The sequence below is a fragment of the Ictalurus punctatus genome, chromosome 19 (genome assembly GCF_001660625.3).
Source record: "Ictalurus punctatus breed USDA103 chromosome 19, Coco_2.0, whole genome shotgun sequence".
NCBI classification, from domain to species: Eukaryota; Metazoa; Chordata; class Actinopteri; order Siluriformes; family Ictaluridae; genus Ictalurus; species Ictalurus punctatus.
The window spans coordinates 1,623,214-1,649,644 of record NC_030434.2 but is presented as its reverse complement, the minus strand read 5'-3'; the positions used below and the strand labels follow the sequence as shown (position 1 = coordinate 1,649,644).

Genomic DNA, 26,431 nt, shown 5'->3' with positions numbered 1-26,431 from the left:
AAAACTCTCCATGTTTGACACTTAACTGGCCTCCTGTGTGTCTGTGCTCAGCTAATCACTATCTAAGCTCACTACAGCTGTTAAAGGGGTCAATTGTCTCCTCCATCCACGTTGTGAAAACCCTTCTGAGCCCACCGGTGGATAGCAGTGATTACCAATTGGACATAAAGAGGTAAAATAAATCATGAAGGGGTCAAATAGAATGCTAAAAGCACTTGGCAACAAACCCTAGTGAGTGCACCATTCTGGCACCTCCTGACCCCCTCCTACCCTTTGTGCTGGATACAGATGCAAGCAGAGAGGGGGTATGTGCAGTCTTGTCCCAAGTGTGGCCAGAGGGAGTGAAAGCTTATTTCAGCAAAAGGCTAAGCAAGGCTGAATGGAGGTACTGTGTTACTCGGTGAGAGTTGTTGGCTGCAATCTCTGCCATCCAGCATTTCAAATACTACCTGTGCGGCCAGCATTTCACCATATGCTCTGACCATGCTCATTGCAGTGGCTGATGACATTCTAGGAACGAGAGGGCCAGGTGGCTCGTTGGCTCGAGGAACTGAAGAGTTCATGGTGGCACACCGCACAGGGGAACGACATGGTAATGCAGATGCCCTGTCTTGTCGCCCATGCAGTGAGCAGGAACTGAGCCGGAGCGGGGTTGAGCTATGGCCCTAAGCCAATGTGCAGAGAGCTACAGGAGGTGGAGGTCACTGAGTGGGCAGAGAAACAGAGACAGGACCCAGACTTGCAGCCTGCGGTGCTCTGGGTGGATGTACAGTGGGTGGAAATAACAGGCCTTTCACCATTCCCCAAAGGACTGTAGGCCAAATTCAAGAGTCTGCAGTTGCTAGAAGGGGTCCACCAGAGAGCATGCGTGGAGCCCGCCACAGGGGAGAGGAGATGGCAAGTCGTGATCCCGGCGATATGCAGGATGTGATACTGAAGGCTTTGTATGGCTCTGTAGGCTCCGGTATTTTGGGGGGTGACAGTGACACTTCAGCGTCTGGAGACAACTGAGGTGTGATGTGGAGGACTTCCACAGGTGTTGTCATCTTTTTACAGCACACAAATGGCTTCAAGGGCAGTCTAAAGTAGAACGTATGCTTCACTTTTTACATCTACGCTAGGAACTGTTTTGCTTCTCTCCAAAACATGGAAATTTACATGCAGTGGACATACTACTGTCCACTATCCCGGATGATGGAACTCCTCGTGATTCTCGGTGACTTCAACATTCACCTAGACAAGGCATATGCAGCTGACTTTCTTGCTCCTTCCCACATTTGACCTTAAGCAGTTCACCACACCAGCAACTCACAAAGCCGGCAAACAGCTCGACCTAATCCTCACACGTAACTGCACCACATACAATCTTCTCATTACTCCTCTCCACACCTCTGACCATTTCTTTATCCAATTTTCTATTTCTGTTCCCTCACTGTCTCCACCATCTACCTCATGTCATCGCACTCTTCGCTCCTTTCCCCCCCTCACACTTCTCCATTGTTACAACCTCACCTCCCTCTGATAGCCACCTCTCCTCACTGGACTTAAACACTGCAACTGACATGCTATGTTCCACTCTAACTTCCAATGTTACAATGTTCCAATATGTTCCAATCTATCTTCTCTTGACAGCATCAGCCCCCTAATCTCCAGATCCACTCGCACATCACCCCCTAGCCCTTGGGTCTCAGAAGCGCCGCTTAACAATCGGGCCAAACTAAGAGCAGCTGAAAGAAAATGGTGTAAATCTAACGATCCGACTGACCTAACCAATTACCAAACACTTCTCTCCTCTTTTTCCCATAGCATCTCCACTGATAAAGCCACATACTACCAAGAGAAGATTGTCAGCTCTCTGAACACCCGTACTCGCTTCAAAACCTTTTCTTCTCTTCTCTGTCCCCCTCCTCCCCCTACCTCTCTCAGTGATGACTTTGTCACTTTCTTTTCTAACAAGGTTACATCAATCAGGAACCAGTTCTCAACCCCAGACATGCATAGACCGGCTCCTCCTCCATGTAACTCCCAACTGGCCTCCTTCTCTCCTCTCTCAGTGACTGATGTCTCAAAACTTCTCCTCTCTAGCCGTCCCACAACCTGTCCTCCTGACCCTATCCCTTCTCACCTTCTTCAGTACATCTCTCCCACACTATTACCTGCACTCACACACATCTTTAACACATCCCTCTCTACTGGCACATACCCTACCTCATTTAAGCAGGCCCGGTTTACCCCACTGCTTAAAAAACCGTCACTCAACCCTGCTGTGGTTGACAACTACAGACCTGTTTCCCTACTCCCTTTTCTTTCCAAAATCCTCAAAAGAGTTGTTTTTAATCAATTCTCCATTTTTCTCACACAGAACAACCTCCTGGACACCAAGCAGTCTGGCTTCAAAAGCAATAACTCCACGGAGACTGCTCTGCTTTCCGTCACTGAAGCCTTACGACTAGCAAGAGCAACCTGTAGATCATCTGTCCTCATCCTACTCGACCTCTCTGCTGCTTTCGACACTGTGAACCATCAGATCTTCCTGTCAACTCTCTCCAGCCTAGGCATCACCGGAACGGCTCTGCGCTGGATTGAATCCTATCTCTCAGAAAGATCCCTCAAGGTATTGTGGAGGGGAGGGGCTTCTGAAACTCAGCAACTCACAACTGGGGTTCCTCAGGGGTCAATTCTGGGTCTACTGCTCTTTTCTATCTACACTACATCTCTGGGTCAGGAGATTGAGTCTCATGGCTTCTCATACCATTTCTATGCTGATGACATCCAGCTCTATTTGTCCTCCCAGCCTGATGATCCATCTGTCTCTGCACAAATATCTGCTTCCGGTCTGACATCTCAAACTGGATGAGGGAACACCACCTTAAGCTCAACCTGGCAAAATCTGAGCTTCTCGTCATCCCAGCCTGTCCCTCAATCAACCACAACTTCACTGTACAGCTCGGCTCAACCACACTCAAGCCAACCAGGAAGGCCAGGAACCTTGGGGTGATTCTTGATGACAGCTTGACCTTTACAGACCGCAACTCAACAACCGCACTGTCCTGCATGTTCATCCTGTATAACATCAAGAAAATCAGATCCTACCTCACCGAACAGGCTACATAGCTACTAATCCAGGCTCTTGCCATATCAAAACTGGACTAGTGCAATACACTACTCTCAGGCCTCCAGTAAAAAAAAGGGGGCACCTGGGGAATGACCAAAGGCCAGTTCTGCGGGGGTTCTGATTTCCCTTCCAATCATGAGCAGGGCATGTTTAATAGGTTTAGAGACTCTCAGAGTATCCATAGTGACCAGGGGGGAATCAATAAGACCTGCACCACCCCACTCCATCCCCAAAGTGATGGGCTAGTGGAGCAATTTAATAAGACACTAGCTGAGCAGTTACCCATCTTGACATCCACTCATCAGCATGACTGGGACTCCCATCTTCCATTAGTCTTAATGGCATGTCACTTCACAATTCAGGACTCCACCTCATGCACACCAGCCCTGCTCATGATTGGAAGGGAAATCAGAACCCTCTCAGAACTGGCCTTTGGTCAGTCCCCAGGTGCCCCCTTGGTTCCTGGAGGGCCCAAATATGCTATACAGCTCCAGGACCATATGGACTCAGCTCATGCATATGCCAGGGGGAAGTTGATGGGTGCAGGGTTGCGACTAGAGCTGCAAAAACTAATCGATAAAATCGATAATAATCGAAATAGAATAATTAAAATTCGTTGTCAACAAATCTGTACAACAAATCTGTACTAATGTACTTGTTTGTTTGTATGGATGGGACAAGATGGCGGCGCACACAGTTGCTGCGGCTCACGGCTCTCCTTTCCAGTGCTCTCTTAATTTCATTGTACATATGTATAGTGACAATAAAAGGCATTCATTCATTCGGGACAACCTACCTTTGTGAACAAGTTTTCTCAGTAATGAACATCAATAAAATGTTCGTTAAAAGGCTCACACACAAGCACTTAAATGACATTCTGAGACTGGCTGCTACTCAGGACATGACGCCTGATATTGATGCACTTGTGCAGACCAAAAGTTTCAGGAGCAAAAACAAAGTAGTCTAGACATAACTAACTCCTTTCAAATTCTGCTTCAGACAATGACTGCACTTAATGTACAGTTCAGTACAGAATACAGTTCTGTGAAAGTGAATCCTTCCTGTAGTAACAGTTAAAAAATTTACAATTTAATGTTAGTCAACAGCTTCACTACAAAAGAGTTTGGTTTGGTAGAATACTATTGTTCATGCAATGCCATAAATTTTAAAGTGCAATACTATATTTTTCGGTTCCAAATACCTGTGACTCTAAGTTTTTTGCATTTGTACAAACACTGTGACCAGTTGTAATGCACATATGTAAATGATAATCAGAAGCAAATTGCCCGTTTGTCTTAAGAAATCTGAGGTTGTTCATGATATATTTTGTAAAAGGATATTTCATTAAATATGAAGATTTCCTTAATGTACTTGTACTTCTTTGCACAAAAACAAAGGGAAAAACATGGACTTATTGTTATTTAAAGGTAATTATGCTATGACTTTACTGGCCCAGCCCACTTGACATCTAATTAGGCTGTATGTGGCCCCTGAACTAAAATGAGTTTGACACCCCTGGTCTAGTGTGTGGATTTTAGAAAGGTAATCTCATCTCAAATATTTCACTAGCGTTTTTTTTTTTTTTTTTTAATCTAACCGTAACTATAAGCTGCTTCTAGGCGATGGCGCATGATGTCATACACCCGTTAGCATTAGCAGACACCTAGATTCACGGTCAATGACTTACTTTCTGTCAGCATTAACTTTTATTCCCAACATGACCTCAGTCTCCACCAGACGGAGGTGAAATCATCACATATGCTGCATGTGCACGCTTGCTTAGTGTAAATTCTGTTGTTTATTATAACGGAAGTGAGGTATTAGTAACGAGGCCGCATTGCTGGTCATGCGCAGCGTAGACGCAGATCTGTAATGTCTAATTAAAACACTATGATCAAAAGTAAACAAGTAAAATAATATGTCTAAAGGCAGTGAGTAACAAATCACAAGGTGCAGTGAATGGGAGTTTTTATTATTAATTTAGGACTGTATATTAATTCTGTGCTTTTTGTGCATCCATAAAAAATAACGCATAAATAGTTATATACAATATAAACTAAAATAAATGAATAAAATAAACTTAAAGTGAGTACACCCCTAAGTGAAAATGTCCAAATTGGGCCCAAAGTGCCAATATTTTGTGTGGCCACCATTATTTTCCAGCACTGCCTTAACCCTCTTGGGCATGGAGTTCACCAGAGCTTCACAGGTTGCCACTGGAGTCCTCTTCCACTCCTCCATGATGATATCACGGAGCTGGTGGATGTTAGAGACCTTGTGCTCCTCCACCTTCCGTTTAAGGATGCCCCACAGATGCTTAATAGGGTTTAGGTCTAGAGACATGCTCGGCCAGTCCATCACCTTCACCCTCAGCTTCTTTAGCAAGGCAGTGGTCGTCTTGGAGGTGTGTTTGGGGTCGTTATCATGTGGGAATACTGCCCTGTAGCCCAGTCTCCGAAGGTCATGCTCTGCTTCAGTATGTCACAGTACATGTTGGCATTCATGGTTCCCTCAATGAACTGTAGCTCCCCAGTGCCAGCAACACTCATGCAGCCCCAGACCATGACACTCCCACCACCATGCTCGACTGTAGGCAAGACACACTTGTCTTTGTACTCCTCACCTGGTTGCCGCCACACACGCTTGACACCATCTGAACCAAATAAGTTTATCTTGGTCTCATCAGACCACAGGACATGGTTCAGTAATCCATGTCCTTAGTCTGCTTGTCTTCAGCAAACTGTTTGCGGGCTTTCTTGTGCATCATCTTATCTTTAGAAGAGACTTCCTTCTGGGACGACAGCCATGCAGACCAATTTGATGCAGTGTGCAGCGTATGGTCTGAGCACTGACAGGCTGACCCCCCACCCCTTCAACCTCTGCAGCAATGCTGGCAGCACTCATACGTCTATTTCCCAAAGACAACCTCTGGATATGACGCTGAGCACGTGCACTCGACTTCTTTGGTCGACCATGGCGAGGCCTGTTCTGAGTGGAACCTGTCCTGTTAAACCGCTGTATGGTCTTGGCCACCGTGCTGCAGCTCAGTGTCAGGGTCTTGGCAATCTTCTTATAGCCTAGCCTATTTATGCATTATTTTTTATGGATGCACAAAAAGCACCAAATCAAACTACAGTCCTAAATTAATAATATATATTCTGGTGTGTGTGTGTGTGTGTGTGTGTGTGTGTGTGTGTGTGTGTGTGTGTGTATTGGGTTCTTTTCTGTTTTGGGCAAACAGTTGTATAAAGTTTTAGTCTGACATTTATATTTGTAACACTTGGTTTGTGGATTTTATTTTAAACAAACAAACAAAAAAGTGTACTGAAATTTTGCCCTGCCCCATCCGATTAATTGGGGGACAAAAAATAATCATCCAACTAATTGATTTTGCAGACATAGTTGAGACAGAAAAGGGCTTATGACCTGCATGCTCGAGGATGCCACTTCACTGTTTGGGAGGTAGTTTGGGTTTACAGTCCAGTTAAGAAGAGAGGAAGGTGTCCAAAAATGGTGGCGCGTTCAATACTTATTTCCCCCACTGTATAAGGTTTCATGTTATTCAGCTGATGTTGGGGAACTGCCTCGTGCCCTGGAAGTTATTTGGGTTCACAGACATGCAGGCTCCTCCAATCCAACAGCTGTGTGATGGTTCTCTAAAAACAAAGATTTAATGTATAAGGTGATCATGTAGAAGTTTGAATAGTTACTTCTAAAAATCCATGTATGAAATGACCAGAGGTAATGTATTTAATTATCTGACCCACTGCTGACACATGGTGAATTATAGTAGTCAACATACATTTAGTAATTCATCACAGTTTTAAAATGTCTTAACTCAGATAAAACCTGCATTTAGTGACAGACCACTGCATTGTTCTGAATTAGACAGGGGGGCTGAGGGATGTGCTGTCCCGAGGGGAGCATGTATGGCCAGTGCTATACATCAGCTGGAAATACTTATACTATGCTATACATATACATATAGATGCTATACATCTCACTGCAGGAGCAATTATTTATTTATTGTTCTTTTAATGCCATGCCAGCATCAGTGGCTATTTTCATGCCAAGATCAAAGCAGATCAAAGATCAAAGCAGGACATTACAATAATTCTTACAGCATTACAAGAATAAAATCTTACAGCATTTCAGTAGTGTCAACAACAGCAGCTATATGAGGTCCTTCACTTTAATATTCAAAATGAACTCCAGGATTTTTCCTGGTGAGACATTTTGGAAAACTTCTAAATGTGTTTTCTGAGTAAAAGCTTTGTCTAGTATTCTTAAGAGCAGGACAGTCCATTAGTATATGTTTAACAGTCATTCTTTTTGACAGGAATCACATGTTGGAGGTTCTTCAGTATGTGTAAGTCTTGAGCATCCAATATGGCATCTTGCATATATGGTCTGATCATTCAAAGGGGAAATTAAGGAATTGTCTTTAATTTATAACAGGGCTGATTTCGTGTAGTTTGTTATGAATGCACAAGTCCCATTCCATTTGCCACTTTTTTGAGATGTGCAAGTTTTATTATTCCTTTAAGATCTGATAGAGGGATTCGACTGTAATTCTCAATTTGAGGGCTCCCTTAGCAATGTCTGCTTGTTCACTGCCAGAGAGCCTCATCCAGCAAAAAAAGGATGTTGAAATTTTGTCTCTGTAAAGAATCCACTTTAGCTAGGATGCTGGCAAGTATGTTCAGTCTATAAGGATTTGAGTGTTGGAGGGAAGATTTTGAGTCTGTACAAATTAAAATCTGCCGTTTTTGTGTGCTCTCTGGACAGGGACTCTCTATGGACTCTAGGGACAGGAGCAAAGCATAGGCCTCAGCTGTGAAAATTGAGCTTTGTCCAGGAATTTGAATACCGTGTCACTGTTGTCCAAACGCTACTGCTGCAGACACACTATTGTCCCTCCTAGATCTGTCTGTATGTAGGGTTTATGAAGTGGGAGACAGCATCTTATGTATAAGAACTGTTGTTTATATTCATTTGGGTGGGTCACTGTCTTCTTTTGTTGGGTCAGATTCATTATAATGTTTGGTTCCTTGATATTCCAACTTGGTACAGGGTATGTATGTGTCTGTGCTAGGATGGCCAAGTTAATATCCCTGTTCTCTAGATGGGGTTTTATGCGAATCCCGAAAGGAGTAATGTATGTAGATCTGGCTTCATACAGTCGTAGATTTTGAGGGTGGAAAATTGGAGAATGAGCTGGATAATTTTGGTCTGTCTTTAGCTTGACTGCATAGTGTAGGTCCAGTTTCAGTAGCGCACAGCATGTGTATGGACATGGGTGTGTGAATTTTGGACGTTTACAATATTTTTTGTTAGTTTACTAGGATGCCATAGAGAAATGCATGGAGATGAAAAATCACCAAAATAAATATAACTCTGCTCTCTCTAATGTCTGTCTCCCAAGACCTCAATCTCCTCACGCCAAACAGGGTGCAAGTGGCTCTGATGTCTCAATTGATTTTCAAAGATATTTTATGTATTTTGCACTGTGAACATGGCCTTTTTAAGGAGGTTTGTGGGTGTCACCAAATGCAAGTCAGCGGTGGTGTCCACGCGTCTGGTAATTTAAGTGCGTCTGCCATTCATCAACATATGCAAGAAAATCAGCGTGTATGAAACTTTTGTAAATCCGGCATAAATATTTTGCTTGGTTAGGCTTATAGAAACATTTACACGCAACTTTAAAGATTGATAGATGAGGCTCATTATTTCTAAAGGAAATGCTTAATTCAAAAATTTTCTTACTAACCTGCTTTTTCGTACTATGTTTGCTCCAGCAGCTGCACTGAGCCTCCCATTGTGTGTAGTTGGTTCATCAGGAATGATTTTTCTTTCTCTAGCTGAGCAATAGATTCCATTGACTGCTCATATTTCTTCTCTGCTTCAGCCAGAGTGACCTGAAATATCAACAACCAAAAGACTGTCAGCTTTATTTACTTCTATATACACATTCAGAAACATCTGAGGTCTCAACTCATCACTGAAATGGTTTGTGGACTAAGGACAAAATGTTCCCAAAAAGAAGAATTAGTATACACACACACACACACACACACACACACACACACACACACATACACACATACACACACACACACACACACACACATACACACACACACACACACAAACATATACAATCACACACATACACACACACACATACACACATAAAAAAATACAGTGTTCCACATGGTTACATGTATTAATGAGTTCTTTGAACTGTACCATCATTCACAGTTTAATACATGTTTATCTTTAATTCTCTGTTCTTTTTACCATCATCCTGCACTTTTTTCTTGTCAGTTGATGGGAATGTAGCTTTAGGGTACTTACTTAAAGCTATTCGCTTGGATTGTCTCACCTTATTGAGTTAAGCTTCAGGCAAATAAAGACATTTAGAAGTGGTATAGATGTAATGTATTAAGTTTTGCTACTATTTAGTGTTCTGGGTCACAATAGATTTTTGGTCCACATACACTTCACAGTAGCAGTCGAGGCCACAAGACCAAGCTTACCTTTTGTAACTCCTCATTATGATTTAACAACTTCTTCAACTCATCATTCTGTGACAGCAGCATACGGTAAATCTCCTGCTCTTGTTCACACTCCTAAAACACAGCCATAGAGCAGAAGAGGTTCAACCTTGAGTGTTTAATCTTCACTGCTACAATGAGCAACTAACATTCAATAAAAAAAATATCAAGTTAAATTAAAAACACAATTTTTTATCTTGTTCAAGTACATACAGCCTGTGGTGTATGTACCATCATGCAGCATGAACATCATAGGTCCTCACATTATTTCTAAAGGAAATGTTTAGAACTTTTTTTTACTTACCACTGTTATCATGTCACACTTCCTGTATGTCTGAGAGAGCTCGACCTTGAGCTGCTGCACTGAGCCTTGCAGCGTGTTCACCTGGTACATCAGGTCAGAGTTCTTATTCTCTAGCTGAGCATTACACTCCATCGCCTGCTTGTATTTCTCCACAGCTTCAGCCAGAGAGACCTGGAAATTCATCAACCAAAGCTTCTTAGCTTTATTTACACCTACCCACATGTTCAGACACTTTTGATGACTTGATTCATCACTTGTCAGAACAGCTTAAACTGTTTTGTGGACAAAGGACAAAACATACACATGAAACAGACAAAGGACGAAACATAGATGACAGAAACTTACCTTCATTTGATTACACTCTGACCTCAGGATATTGTGAGCGTTCCTCTCTCGCTCACGCTCCTACAACACAGAGATGCAGCAGCAGAGGTTTAAACTTTGGGCTGCTTCACATTAATGAAAAAGGAGGAACTTCAATATAGAGTGAATTTTGGTCAAGTAGAAATTGAGGACTTGGAATCACATGAACGTAAGTGTTTATTTGTTATGCATCTTAAATAAAAGTTGCCATAGCAGTAGTATTGGATTCATGGGTTATTAATAGTAAAAGCTTACCATTAGAGACTCATCATGCCATTTTAACTCCTCTTCGTACTGTGACTTTAGGATGTTGTAAGCCTCCTTCATTCGCTCATGATCCTAAACAACAGGCGTCGAAAAAAATTCATACACATCTAGCCTTTTTTCCCCAAATTGAAAATGTGTATTAAACAATACACTTCATTCAAATAGCATAGTTCTCTGTTTTTTTTTTTTTTTTTTTTAAACTTTGCATGGAAATTTAATATAAAATAATAATAATAATAATATTAATAACAACAACTCATCATGAAGCAGAATATCATGAGTCCTCACATTATTTTTAAAGTAACCGCTCAATGCAGTGATTTTCACACTAACCTGCTTTATTGCACCACAAGTCATGTCTGCATCATATAGCATTTCCTCCAGTTTCCCCACTTTGCGTCCCAGTTTGTGTACACGGTACATCAGTTCCGACTTCTCTTTCTCCAGCTGAGCGTTGAACTCAAACACCTGCTCACATTTCCTCTCAGCTACAGCCAGAGAAACCTTAAAGTTCAACAATGAAAGAATGTTGGCTTTATTTACTTCTGCATACACATTCAGACACTTCTGAGAACTCGACTCAGCAGAACAGATTAAATGTTTTGTGGAGAATGAAAAAAAAGTGTCCCCCAAAATAATGAACACACAGACACTTCACAGTAGCAGTTGTGGTTATATGAGAAGAAGGCCGGACCTTTAGTGACTCTTTGGTGTGTGTTAAAATCATCTCATGTTGTGACTTCAGGACACTGTGGGCTTCCTGCTGTCCCTCACACTCCTAAAACACAGCCAAAACACACGGCATGTTTACAGATGTGGCCATTAAAAATGCACGTCAAAGATAACGGAAACCTACAATTTCATGTGGTATCACACACAGGAAATACATGAACAGTAGGGGGCAGTCATGTTTCATTTGAATAAACAAGGCTTGCTAGTAGATACAGTAGTTCTGCCTGGACATTTACTGTATCTACATTGTTTTACCAACCAAACTGTGCTGTTTATTGTACTGAAGCCCGTGATCTGCTTGTGCTTGGTCAACGTATCTGTGAACCTCTCTCAGAACCGTTTTGCAACAAGCAGCAGAGCACATTAAAGGTTGTCGAGCCTGAAAAAATGGAGTGTGTGTTGTCGGTTAGATTTAAGAAATCAAATCGTATGATACTGTAGCAGATTCAGTGTTATTGTCAAATATCAAACTGTTACTTGAAGAACAGTAATCATATTGTATCATATGAAAGCCTGAGGTTTAGACCCCTGAACACATCACATAATGCCATTAGCAGAACTTGGAAAAAATATTATCTGAAATATTATCTGAATGAAGAATCTCATTTTAATAATCTATTAAATAGAAGAATAATCAACATGCAAACTTTGGATTGGATTACATGTAAAGTTCATGTAAATAAAAAACTATCCAGTTTAAAATACAAATAAACGGTTCACTGGGAGTCTAAAATCGAACGAATTCAGTCAGACTGGTGAAAATCTTGGCATGTGAACATAGCAAATGAAACATAAGTGTCTCTCTCGCAGTAATTTCAGCACAGCACAGTTCCTTTTTAGTGTTACAGTACACTATATTCATTATAATTATTATTTTTATCTCTCGAACAACATCCTTGTTCATCCTGATTATTTGTCAGTTTACAGCAGTGGTGACGGTGCCAGTGCAACTCAGGCAAGCCAAAATCGTATCACTCGTCAGTACAGTTTATAAAGTTTTTTGGACAAAGAACAAAATGTCCCCAAAATGCGACAAAAAAGAATGAACACAGACACACACACACACACACACTTAGAAAAACTTACCTTCATATTATTACACTGCGACGTCAGGACACTGTGAGCCTCCTCTTCCCGCTTACACTCCTAAAACACAACCATGTAGAAAATAAAAAGATTCAGACAATGTCCACTCCTCCAGTGGGCCACTTCCATATCTTCACTGGTTAAAAATACTGTATGTATTAAACAGATTTTGTGTAGGACTGTAAGATTTGGAGATGAATTTTCTTATTTTTCTAAGTCACCTTTGCTGCTTGAGCCCTAATAAAAACAGGGAGTCTTAGCTATGGCCATGATAATCTGGCTTGGAGAGCACGTTATTGCACAGCCTGCTACACAACGCCAGCGAAATTTTATTTCAATCATCTCAACGTGACAACTAATAATCTTAAAAGACTGCTAAAATCACACAGTGTAAAATCAGTTTAACGTCAACATCTGTTTGTTTGTGCTGCAAGAAGCACACACTTGTTTCGACACCTGTTGTTGCAGGATTGATTTAAAATACAGTTCCCGACTACAACAAGATAAATGTGTACATTTACCAGTGGTGTAACCAAGAATGAACTCACCTACAGTGTACAGTCAATTCATCCTGCTGGTTTATATGGGAAGACAAGCTTACCTTCAGTATCTCCTCATTGTTTTTAAACATTACTTCATCTTATTATTCATCATATTGCTTGTTACTCATATTATTAAAAAAAAAAAAGTACTGTGAGGCTTTTCTTTCTCACCTTGTTTTTTCTCTCGCACTCTCTGTGTGCCTCACAGAGCAGTTCCTCCAGCTCCCTCAATCTGTCCTCCAGGTTGGACCTCTTGCTGTCTACCGGAGCACTGGACACCTCCACCTTCTGATTCTTCTCCTCAGCCTCACTCAGAGACTCCTGAAAGCACACCATCCAAATGTTGTTGGCTTTGTTTACTTTATTTACTTTGTCAGTTTACATAAGCGGCGACGGTGCCAGTGCATCTCAGCCAAGCCAAAATCGTATCACTCGTCAGTACAATTTATAAAGTTCTACAGCACCTGGATGTCCATCATGTGTATGTGCAGGTCGAGTGTTTATATCAACAAAGTGACCTGTGACCTGAGTGACGGGTGTCTTTTGCCCCGGTACTAAAGGCATGTTCACCCCAGAAACGACCTCTTGTTATCTTCTCTTGTTGGTAAGCAGGTTTCAGGAGTGCAGGCACTGCTGGTAGTTTTGTAACCCGAAGTAGGGTTGGAGGTACGAACTTCCGTCCTCCAAAGACTGCGGTTAGCCTTTTTTGTGATTATTTAACTTCAGATAGTACACGATCCAGCAAGAGGTAAGTGACTCAACTATCAAAGCTGTGTAGGAGTGGGCACGCTCTAATTCGGCAATCGGCAGTTTACAGTCCGTGATAAGTTTGGTGTTTCTCACCTTAACGCTGATACAAAGCTAAAATATTTGAGGTCGGGTTGGAATACCATCCCACAATTTTCTGTTTATATGTATCGTGGAGTTATTCTCCACAATTTTTGGTTGTTTCATTTTTTGAAAGCGCGCTGTCGGTAAGCAATGCACCTCGATTGGGCTTCAATTAATTGTTTTTCATCCCCATGATTTAGTTAGAATTTATTTAATTATTGGCTATAGTGTGAGTGTGGTCGCTCTTAACTGCACCATATTGCATCGCAGTGCATAGTTATCATAGAGGGATCATTCCCCAATATTGTTAGTGTTTAATTCTCATAATTGACTCGTTGTGGTAGGAAAGGCTACACAACGCCCCTGATTGGGGTTGATTGAAACAGGTGATTGTTTTTTGTCCCCATGATGAGCAACTACCATTCAATAAAAAAAAAAAAAAAAAATCAAGTTAAATTAAAAACACAATTTTTTATCTTGTTCAAGTACATACAGCCTGTGGTGTAACTCATCATGCAGCATGAACATCACAGGTCCTCACATTATTTCTAAAGGAAATGTTTAGGACTTTTTTTTACTTACCACTGTTATCATGTCACACTTCCTGTATGTCTGAGAGAGCTCGACCTTGAGCTGCTGCACTGAGCCTTGCAGCGTGTTCACCTGGTACATCAGGTCAGAGTTCTTATTCTCTAGCTGAGCATTACACTCCATCGCCTGCTTGTATTTCTCCACAGCTTCAGCCAGAGAGACCTGGAAATTCATCAACCAAAGCTTCTTAGCTTTATTTACACCTACCCACATGTTCAGACACTTTTGATGACTTGATTCATCACTTGTCAGAACAGCTTAAACTGTTTTGTGGACAAAGGACAAAACATACACATGAAACAGACAAAGGACGAAACATAGATGACAGAAACTTACCTTCATTTGATTACACTCTGACCTCAGGATATTGTGAGCGTTCCTCTCTCGCTCACGCTCCTACAACACAGAGATGCAGCAGCAGAGGTTTAAACTTTGGGCTGCTTCACATTAATGAAAAAGGAGGAACTTCAATGTAGAGTGAATTTTGGTCAAGTAGAAATTGAGGACTTGGAATCACATGAACGTAAGTGTTTATTTGTTATGCATCTTAAATAAAAGTTGTCATAGCAGTAGTATTGGATTCATGGGTTATTAATAGTAAAAGCTTACCATTAGAGACTCATCATGCCATTTTAACTCCTCTTCGTACTGTGACTTTAGGATGTTGTAAGCCTCCTTCATTCGCTCATGATCCTAAACAACAGGCGTCGAAAAAATTCATACACATCTAGCCTTTTTTCCCCAAATTGAAAATGTGTATTAAACAATACACTTCATTCAAATAGCATAGTTCTCTGCTTTTTAAAAATTTTTTTTTAAAACTTTGTATAGAAATTTAATATAAAATAATAATAATAATAATATTAATAACAACAACTCATCATGAAGCAGAATATCATGAGTCCTCACATTATTTTTAAAGTAACCGCTCAATGCAGTGATTTTCGCACTAACCTGCTTTATTGCACCACAAGTCATGTCTGCATCATATAGCATTTCCTCCAGTTTCCCCACTTTGCGTCCCAGTTTGTGTACACGGTACATCAGTTCCGACTTCTCTTTCTCCAGCTGAGCGTTGAACTCAAACACCTGCTCACATTTCCTCTCAGCTACAGCCAGAGAAACCTTAAAGTTCAACAATGAAAGAATGTTGGCTTTATTTACTTCTGCATACACATTCAGACACTTCTGAGAACTCGACTCAGCAGAACAGATTAAATGTTTTGTGGAGAATGAAAAAAAAGTGTCCCCCAAAATAATGAACACACAGACACTTCACAGTAGCAGTTGTGGTTATATGAGAAGAAAGACGGACCTTTAGTGACTCTTTGGTGTGTGTTAAAATCATCTCATGTTGTGACTTCAGGACACTGTGGGCTTCCTGCTGTCCCTCACACTCCTAAAACACAGCCAAAACACACGGCATGTTTACAGATGTGGCCATTAAAAATGCACGTCAAAGATAACGGGATCCTACCATTTCATGTGGTATCACGCACAGGAAATACATGAACAGTAGGGGGCAGTCATGTTTCATTTGAATAAACAAGGCTTGCTAGTAGATACAGTAGTTCTGCCTGGACACTTACTGTATATACATTATTTTACCAACCAAACTGTGCTGTTTATTGTACTGAAGCCCGTGATCTGCTTGTGCTTGGTCAACGTATCTGTGAACCTCTCTCAGAACTGTTTTGCAACAAGCAGCAGAGCACATTAAAGGTTGTCGAGCCTGAAAAAATGGAGTGTGTGTGGTCGGTTAGATTTAAGAAATCAAATCGTATGATACTGTAGCACAGGGGTGTCAATCACATTTTAGGTCGCGGGCCGAACAGGATAAACATTTATTGAACAGACTAAAACTTAACGTTTTTTTGAACATAAATATGAATCGAAACAGACAGGATACAATATTATTCCAAAATAAATAAACTTTAAATAACTTAAAAAATACTGCTCTCCATAAAAATATCTACTGTCAAAATTATACAAATTCAAAATATGAACATGCTGCAAAAAACCCTGAAAATATAAATAAAAATTGTGCTTTTAAGTAAAAGTTAAAATAATAACAAATCAAAACATTTCATTTTCTTTGCACTTATGCCATTTTGTCAGAGCTGGATGCTTGGCATCTTTTCTTGGCAACAAGTTCGTTTATGTTTGGGGTAAGGTTCTGTGTTGTGGAGATTCACAGCATGGACTGCAGGTGTTCATCAGTGAAACGACTCCTGTGTGATGTTTTGTTAGTCTTCATCACAGAGAACAGCTTCTCACACAGATATGTGCTACCAAACATGCACAAGGTTCGAGCCGCATGTAGACGGAGCTGGGGCATTGCATCAGGAATGAAGCGAGTGAGCTGTGCGGGCACCACAGTGTCGTACTCTGTCTTTAGTGTCCCATTACACTGCAGCTCTACCAGTTCCATCTAAATCTGTACAGGTGCAGTTTCCACGTCAACGGCAAATGGGTTGTGAAGCAGCTCGAAATTACTTTTCTGTGCTTCAAAGTCACCAAAGCGTCGTGCGAACTCAGTGCGAAGTGCGCTCAGCTTATCAGCAAAGTGTGCATTTGGGAACACCGTGGTGCTGACTTGGTTCAACATTACTTGGCAACAGGGAAAGTGAGACAAATTGCATTGGCGCATTTGTGTCTCCCATAAGCGCAGCTTCACTTGAAATGCCTTCACTGCATCATACATATCAGTGATCATGCGGTCCCGTCCCTGGAGCTGAAGGTTTAAGACGCTGAGATGACTAGTTATGTCAGCCAGAAACGCGAACTCACATTTCCACTTTTCATCCCCCAGAAGTGTGGAGTCTTTTCCTTTACTGTCCAAGAACTGACAGATTTCCTTGCCCAACTCAAAAACTCTATTGAGAACTTTTCCCCGACTTAGCCACCACACCTCTGTGTGATAAGGCAAATCGCCAAACTCAGAATCTATTTCCCTCATAAAAGACTGAAATTGGCCGTGATTTAACCCTTTGGCTCTGATCAAGTTTACGGCTTGCATTACAGTGCTCATTACATGCTCCATTTTTAGGACTTTACCGCAAAGCGATTCCTGGTGTATGATACAATGATATGCTGTCAACTCACCAGTACAGTTCTCCTCCTGCATTTTTAACCGCATCCTTCCCACTAGTCCACTTTTTTCACCGCACATCGCTGGTGCTCCATCTGTTGTAAGTCCAACAAGTCTGTCCCAAGGCAGTTTCATATCGGTGACACTTTGACATATGTTTTCAAAAATGTCTTTTCCTGTCGTTGTCCCGTGCATTGATTTAATGTCCAATATTTCCTCTGTAACGCACAAACTGGAGTCCACTCCATGAATGAAGATGGCCAGCTGTGCAGTATCAGTCATGTCAGTACTTTCATCCACAACAAGGGAGTAAGCAACAAAGTCTTTGCCTCTTTCAATCAACTGTGTTTTCAAGTCAGTGGCCATCTCACAAACCCGATCAGCAACCGTATTTCTGCTAAGGCTTACATTTGCAAACACCTGCTTTTTGTCTGGACACAAGACGTCACGCACTTTCATCATGCAGCTCTTCAGAAACTCTCCCTCGGTACATGGCCGGGCTGATTTGGCTATCTCCTCTGCCACAATAAAACTTGCTTTCACAGCAGCTTCACTTTGTGATTTTTGCCTTGGTGGAAAACGTCTGCTGTGATGTCAAATTCTTCTTCAACTCTTCGACCTTCTGTAGCTTCTGCTCTGCATTCAGGTTTTTCAACTTGTCCTGATGTTTTGTCTCATAGTGCCGTTTTACATCATATTCCTTAATTACAGCCACATTAGCTCCACAAAGAAGACACACAAGTTTACCGGCAATGTCAGTAAACATGTACCCAGCCTCCCACCGGTTTTGAAAGGCTCTGTTTTCAGAATCAACTTTTCCCTTGGCCATTGTTAGGGGCTAGCTTAACTTGAAATTAGGGTTTTATACATCAACAGACGCTTGATCGATCTGGACAGTTATTTATTTAAATGAACTTTACATGTAATCCAATCCAAAGTTTGCATGTTGATTGTTCTTCTATTTAATAGATTATTAAAATGAGATTCTTCATTCAGATAATATTTCAGATAATATTTTTCCAAGTTCTGCTAATGGCATTATGTGATGTGTACAGGGGTCTAAACCCCAGGCTTTCATATGATACAATATGATTTCTGTTCTTCAAGCAACAATTTGATATTCAGTCAGACTGGTGAAAATCTTGGCATGTGAACATAGCAAATGAAACATAAGTGTCTCTCTCGCAGTAATTTCAGCACAGCACAGTTCCTTTTTAGTGTTACAGTACACTATATTCATTATAATTATTATTTTTATCTCTCGAACAACATCCTTGTTCATCCTGCTGTAATCCAGTGCAACTTAGCCAAGTCGAAATCGTATCACTCGTCAGTACAGTTTATAAAGTTTTGTGGACAAAGAACAAAACGTCCCCAAAATGTGACAAAAAAGAATGAACACACACACACACAAACACACACACAAACACACACACAAACACACACACAAACACACACACACACACACACATAGAAAATCTTACCTTCATATTATTACACTGCGACATCAGGACACTGTGAGCCTCCTCTTCCCGCTTACACTCCTAAAACACAACCAGAGGTTTAAACTTTGGGCTGCTTCACATTAATGAAAAAGGAGGAACTTCAATATAGAGTGAATTTTGGTCAAGTAGAAATTGAGGACTTGGAATCACATGAACGTAAGTGTTTATTTGTTATGCTTCTTAAATAAAAGTTGCCATAGCAGTAGTATTAGGTTATTAATAGTAAAAGCTTACCATTAGAGACTCATCATGCCATTTTAACTCCTCTTCATACTGTGACTTTAGGATGTTGTAAGCCTCCCTCATTCGCTCATGATCCTAAAACACAGACGTTGAAAAAATTCATACACATCTAGACGCTCCAGCCCATGAGGGAGGTGTCTGTCATTACCGTCTTGCGCTAAGGAGACACCCCTAGAGTGTGACCCAAGGCTAGAAACCGGGGACACTCAAATTCTCAGAGCATGCAGGCATCGCCGCGTGACACTGATTATTCTCAGAGGTTTCGTCCTTGGACAAAACCCCCAACTTCTCAGCCACCACTAAACGGTCTCCTGTGCAATAGACCCATAAGTGCCAATAGTCTCCCAAGATCCAGCTTTATCTTGCTCAGTGTTGATAGGATTGACCCTATGCATGTTGGCGATAAAAACACCCTCATCATAGTAGAATCTTTATAACCCCTAGAAAAGTTGTCTACTACACTGGGGAAAGCATACTTTTCTGAGGTTCAACCTGAACCCCAAGCTCTTCATGTGGGTGAGAACAACATCTCGATGTTGAACTGCCAGTTCCCTGGATCGTGCTAGAATTAACCAGTCGTCCAGGTAGTTTAGTACACGGATGCCCTGGAGTCACAACGGAGCCAGAGTGACATCCATGAATTTTGTGAAGGTGTGAGGGGATAAAGCTAGCGATATTTCTATATGGAAATATGCACCTTTTAGATCTATCGCCACAAACCAGTCCTCGAACTGAATCTGTGGAACGATAACTTTGGGCATCAGCATCTTGAACCTGTATGTCTGAAGAGTACAGTTCCGATGATGCAGGTCTAAAATTGGCCGCATACTCCTATTTTTTGGGGACCAGGAAATAACGGCTGTAAAAACCTCCATCCCTCATGGAACGGGGTACATGTTCTATGGCCCCTTTGTCCAAGAGGGATCTTACTTCCTGTGCTAATGTTGGGCTCTGCTCTGTGGTGACTACTGTGGTGAGCACACCTCTGAACCGGGGGGGGTCGAGCTATAAACTGGACCCGGTAACCCTTTTCTACGGTAGACAGAATCCATAGAGACACATTTGGCAGTAGTTTTCACACTGGAAATTCATTCCAGAAATTTCATTCCAGATGGACTTTAGTGATGTTAACTATTCCACATTCTATTGGAGGGAAAGCATAAAATTTTCGTTGCCCTGTGACAGCTCGCTGACCAGAGAACACTGAAAATTTGGGACCGCCTTGGCTAGGGGAGGCCTTACAGTAGCACTGGGGGCTAACTGCCCTAACAACCTCATGTCCCCTGATACGTCCCTCCACGGCCCCTCAGGACCGCTCTTCTTTGCCTGCTTGGCTTTTATGACCATTCTCAGATCAGGCCTAGTAGCAGGCCGCGACTGTGGCCGCCCGGTTCCGCTGGCTATCTCTCGAACAACATCCTTGTTCATCCTGCTTATTTGTCAGATTACAGCAGCGGTGACGGTGCCAGTGCAACTCACGGTGACGTGCAGCGGTGACGGTGCCAGGCAAGCCGACATCGTATCACTCGTATCACTCGTCAGTACAGTTTATAAAGTTTTGTGGACAAAGAAAACGTCCCCAAAATGTGACAAAAAAGAATGAACACACACAAACACAATTAGAAAAACTTACCTTCATATTATTACACTGTGACGTCAGGACACTGTAAGCCTCCTGTTCCCTCTTACACTCCTAAAACACAACCATGTAGAAAATAAAAAGATTCAGACAATGTCCACTCCTCCAGTGGGCCACTTCCATATCTTCACTGGTTAAAAATACTGTATGTATTAAACAGATTTTGTGCAGGACTGTAAAATTTGGAGATGAATTTTCTTATTTTTCTGTTACCTTTGCTGCTTGAGCCCTAATAAAAACAGTGAGTCTTAGCTATGGCCATGATAATCTGGCTTGGAGAGCACGTTATTGCACAGCCTGCTACACAACACCAGCGAAATTTTATTTCAATCATCTCAACGTGACAACTAATAATCTTAAAAGACTGCTAAAATCACACAGTGTAAAATCAGTTTAACGTCAACATCTGTTTGTTTGTGCTGCAAGAAGCACACACTTGTTTCGACACCTGTTGTTGCAGGATTGATTTAAAATACAGTTCCCGACTACAACAAGATAAATGTGTACATTTACCAGTGGTGTAGCCAAGAATGAACTCACCTACAGTGTACAGTCAATTCATCCTGCTGGTTTATATGGGAAGACAAGCTTACCTTCAGTATCTCCTCATTGTTTTTAAACATTACTTCATCTTATTATTCATCATATTGCTTGTTACTCATATTATTTAAAAAAAAGAGTACTGTTTAATGTGAGGCTTTTCTTTCTCACCTTGTTTTTTCTCTCACACTCTCTGTGTGCCTCACAGAGCAGTTCCTCCAGCTCCCTCAATCTGTCCTCCAGGTTGGACCTCTTGCTGTCTACCGGAGCACTGGACACCTCCACCTTCTGATTCTTCTCCTCAGCCTCACTCAGAGACTCCTGAAAGCACACCATCCAAATGTTGTTTGGCTTTATTTACTTAAGTAATGTTACGGAAACTAATTTTCTGCAGTGTTGTGAAAATATTAGTTTTTGGAGTGTTGTAGCCACTTTTCTGGAGTGCTGTAGACACATAAACATTTATAAACCCTAATCCAGGACAATGACTTACAGCTGAGCTACTGTATCTATCTAGCTAATACCTAGCTCCTGCTGGAGTCACCAAAGTGTCCATAGATTGTTTTACTCAGAGTGATGAGATATAGACGTGCAGATGGATGTGATTGTAGTTTGGTGATTACCTGAGGGACATCGCTGTCATTCTGTGTGACACTGACTCCATCCACATCAGACATCAAGCCTGGATCCAGCAAAGAAACATCTACTGCAGAGAGCTGGGTCTGTACTGGGTCTAAATACAAACCAGAACCAAAACATCACCCTGCAGTCAGCAGTCTCTATTTCACACACACACTCCTTACTTCTGCTACACTTTTCATTTCACACCATCACAAGTTTCTCGCTCTGATCCTGCTGGAGCTCTTTTTTTTTCTTTTTTTTTTACACAGAAAATCAAACTTTGGTGAAACGTACTCGGCTCATTAAGGACTGAAAAAACTCTTCTAAAGTCAAACATGGGTTATGTAAAAACGGAGAGAACTAAACTGGAGAGAGGGAGAGGGAGAGAGGGAGAGGGAGAGAGGGAGAGAGATATGGTTTACCCTCGGTGAGAGTTGTGTCTGCACACTCCGCTGTTCTCTCCCCATCGCCAAACTTCTTAAAATAATAATATATTCCTGCGACCGTGACTGCCGCATACAGCAGGGGGCGCAGTCGTCGACCTGCTGTCGGAGAGCGAGCTAATATCATTAAACGCTGCATTGTAGCACTGAACTCTGTTAATCAGCCTGTCAATTAGAAAGTTCAGGTCAACACTTTCACTGTCACTCAACTCTGTGAATCTATTTCGGATCTTCACCTTTATTTATTTATTTATTTATAGCGGCTTCTTATGTTACCATGGTGACAGCGTCACTCACTCAGTGTTCCAAGTTTCGTGTCGTCATCCATTCTTCAGAACTGGAATGTGTTGAAATGTCCAGCAGACACCTTCACCATGGAAATGATGGAAATCTGGAAATTAAATTATGGAAATCTGCTATAAACCCAGACTTCATTATTCTGCTCTAGTACTGTCTCTATCTGACTATTGTGAGTAATATATCTAACACATAAATCACATCCAGAGTTACTGATTTAAAATTATGAACTTATTCACATAACATAGGCTAAGTAAAGAACCCGTTTGATATTATTGTTGCAAGAAATAAATTACAATAAGAGCATATTTTATTTCCCTAACAAAAAACAAACAAAAAATAAAACCAACAGTATAATCAGATCCTAACAAATCTAAATATATTTGTGTATAATCATATAATGTTCCCTAAATGCACATGAAAACAAAACCTGAGAATTATTTTTTATTTTTTATTAATAACTGAATAATACACAGTGGGTATGTAAATTATTTACCTACACTGTACGACTGAACAGTAAATGTTTGATAAAGAAAATGGTTTGTAATCACTCAAATTTTTTAAAAAGTTCATTTTCTGCGTCATGTGTACAATGTGTGTTTTTTAGTTTACAGAGCTCAACCACTTTAATTTATTGATGTCATGGCACTCAAATAGTTGAACAGTAATCCCGGCTGACATCACGCACGTGCGTGTGTGCTCCTTCTTCACCAGGTTTGTGGACAAGTTCTGCATGTTTCTGCTCGCCTCGGATCAGATATCTGGAGAAAAGTTTGCTTTGTACAATTTGGTTATATTTGAAGTTATTGCATAACATTAGGCATTTGTTCCTCTCGGAAATTGTGAGGACATTTAAAGTGAAACGCGCTGTGACATGCAGCTCTTTTCTGAAGCTGTTATATTGGTTTTCTCTTTGGACTAATCTGCTGGGTTATCTGTTTAATTAGCACCATATTTCACTGTTGTGTTACATTATTTTCTGCATCCAATGTATTTAGTGTCTTAACAGTTAATGTCTTTTATGAATTTATGAATTTGAAAACCCAATGTGATTAGAGCCAAATTTGTCTACCTCACTAAATGAATAGTTGAAGCTAAAGTGTATTATTATTATTATTATTATTATTTTTTTTTTTATTTTTTTTTTTCTTCACAAAAACTCAGTTTGCCTTGTTGCATTAGTTGTGCATACATTATAAAGGTTTTCGGGTAACTTACATTTTTATGACCTCAAAATGATGGACTGTGACTCATATTTAATTGGCATGCGTGTTTGGGCATGATGCAATATCGTTGTGCCACGTGTTGTACGGTTTTTGTAAACTCCTTAATCTATAAAATGTAGGCTTGTAATCTTTGTGGAAAATATATCTGTCAGTCCCATATCTATCCATAGTAACCTCCCAAGCAGAGTATGTGTTAGTAGAAAAACAAAGATTAAAACAAACAGCTTTTCTCATGTTATTTTGTTCTAAACCTGGGAGTATAGCAGTAGCCTTGTGTTTATATTTTTTTTAAGTGATTTTGTTGCTATCCCTTTTCTGCCACAGAGGCAAAATGCAGTAATTAGTCTGTTTTAAATAATTTGCTGACTGAATAAATCCAACCTGAATAAATACAATCCAAAGTTTGTGTTTTTCAGCTGATGTTTCTGTGTTACTCCTCACCTTTGAACATTTCAAATAGCAACTGTTCAATATAAAGAAATAAATATTGACACGTTTTAAAGATCCCTAAAGCAAAATTGTTTAAGGTGGGTTTGTATTACGGGGTCAGAGAGGGCACCATATATTTCATAATGCCTGTTAAGTTAGGTAAATGGTTAGTGTCAAATTGGTATGTTAATGGTCAACAATTAAATTTAATAGACATGTATTGCATATAGTGACTAAAATGTGAATGAATACCGAGTGCGCAACACACACTATCTATCTATCTAGCTATATATATATATATATCTAGCTATATATATATATATATATATATATAAAATATATAAAATTTTATATATATATATATATAAAATCTTGGGGCGCACGGTGGCTTAGTGGTTAGCACGTTCGCCTCCAGAGTCCAGGGCTCGATTCCTGCCAGGGCCATGTGTGTGCGGAGTTTGCATGTTCTCCCCGTGCTGCGGGGGTTTCCTCCGGGTGCTCCGGTTTCCTCCCCCAGTGCAACGACATGTATGGTAGGCTGATTGGCGTGTCTAAAGTGTCCATAGTGTATGATTGAGTGTGTATGTGATTGTGCCCTGCAATGGACTGGCACCCTGTCCAGGGTGTATCCCGCCTTGTGCCCGATGCTTCCTGGGATAGGCTCTGGGTTCCCCCGTCCTCCTGAAGAAGGAGTAAGCGTAAGGATGGATATATAAAATTTTAAATCAATTTTAAATCAATGACTTGGAAGTGTAAACCTTGTGCTGCTTGAACATTATCATTTGCATCATGACAGTGTTTCCTCAGTCAGTCCATTGCCATGTCTCTATGATGACTGTGTCTGCACATTTCAGTCAGTAAATGCTTTGACAATTCACTTAACATGGTTACATACTCAGACAGTTGTGCATAGTGGACATCAGATTGACTGTGTATCATTCATCTGTTTAACGATCAAACTCTTCCCAGTCATTTAAGGACACATGTAAAACAGCATGAGATGGTGGGTTGTCCCTTTAAAAATTGTCACTACTGTACTAATGTATATTCCTTGTTCAATGCCCACAAAAGTAGAAATGATGTCTAGTATTTTAAGAGCGAGATCATCTTCACAAAAAGTGACAGACCCCCAATGCAGAGTCAAGTTGAATCTGATGAGGCTGGTTCCTCTCAGAATCCTTTTGAGCTAGATACTCCTGACTGTAATCCTCTTGAGTCTAGGTATGACACTGGTGAATTGCAAGTTTAGTTGAGAAAGAACTTGGCTTCTTTGTTCTTGAAAATGCACAGTGTTCTTCATGTATCTGAGATGGGTATACAAGACATACTCGACAATTTGGTACTGCTATTGTCTCTTGTGAGAGACTCAGTCATCATGGTTCTGCGAGAGCATGATCAGTCCATCAGTGATGACCTCCTTAATTAATTAGTGGAAGCTTTCATGAAAAGTAATGTCTTTGTCAGTGCTACTGCAGATGGTGCAGAGCTGTCCGCTGCTAAGCGGAGGAAAACCTTAGTGAAATAATAACCCTCTGGTAATTCCAGTGCAATGTATTGTGGATTCCAGTACACACACAGTAGTGTAATACTACGGATGCTTCAAACAATGTTTAACAATAGTAATGTTCTTGATAAAATTCAAGAAGCCAAACCATCACCACCTGGAATGTACATGTCCCATGAAGGTGGAACATGTTTTTAAAAAATCAGTTATTGTCAGCAGCAGGTGAGATGAAATTTCACTGATTGTATATGTGGATGACATACAGCTAGATAGATCCACAAGCTTTGTGCAGTATATTGCTTGCTTGCTAATGTATTGCTCCAGCTTACACATCACACTGCTAGTTCTGCTAAGCAAAGTACCTGACTTGCAGAAAAGTGGTTAGGAATGTGTTCTGTCACCTTTGTTGAAAGACTTGCACACTCTTGAGCAGGATGGCATTTTCATTGAAACTCTTGGTCATTGTATCGGGGCACTGTGTTGTGTGTGGCGGCAGATAATTTGG

General features: G+C 40.9%; 1 protein-coding gene across 1 annotated transcript; it reads right to left on the bottom strand.

Annotated features, from left to right (window-relative positions):
* Positions 1-6,376: 6,376 nt before the first annotated feature.
* On the bottom strand, positions 6,377-22,728 carry LOC108279578 (putative leucine-rich repeat-containing protein DDB_G0290503). The gene is made up of 21 exons (XM_053688483.1): positions 22,450-22,728; positions 22,030-22,139; positions 21,578-21,727; positions 20,861-20,920; positions 19,219-19,302; positions 18,964-19,023; positions 15,704-15,787; positions 15,343-15,513; positions 14,998-15,081; positions 14,725-14,784; positions 14,380-14,550; positions 13,138-13,287; positions 12,425-12,484; positions 11,301-11,384; positions 10,940-11,110; positions 10,595-10,678; positions 10,322-10,381; positions 9,977-10,147; positions 9,655-9,747; positions 8,886-9,033; positions 6,377-6,771 (listed from the first exon to the last, which is right to left on the bottom strand). Exons 1-20 carry the CDS (start codon positions 22,607-22,609, stop codon positions 8,899-8,901), a joined length of 2,202 nt encoding a protein of 733 aa, XP_053544458.1. The 5' UTR covers positions 22,610-22,728; the 3' UTR covers positions 6,377-6,771; positions 8,886-8,898.
* Between the last annotated feature and the right edge of the window lie 3,703 nt (positions 22,729-26,431).

Bases quoted from the DNA above. Each gene is read 5' to 3' on its own strand.
- LOC108279578 (XM_053688483.1), bottom strand. From the start codon at position 22,609: ATGCAGCGTTTAATGATATTAGCTCGCTCTCCGACAGCAGGTCGACGA. The intron at 13,288-14,379 runs GTAAGTAAAAAA...GTGTGCTTTCAG, and splicing joins AGTGTGACATGATAACAGTG to GAGTCTCTGAGTGAGGCTGA. The intron at 10,679-10,939 runs GTTAGTGTGAAA...CCTGTTGTTTAG, and splicing joins CTTGTGGTGCAATAAAGCAG to GATCATGAGCGAATGAAGGA.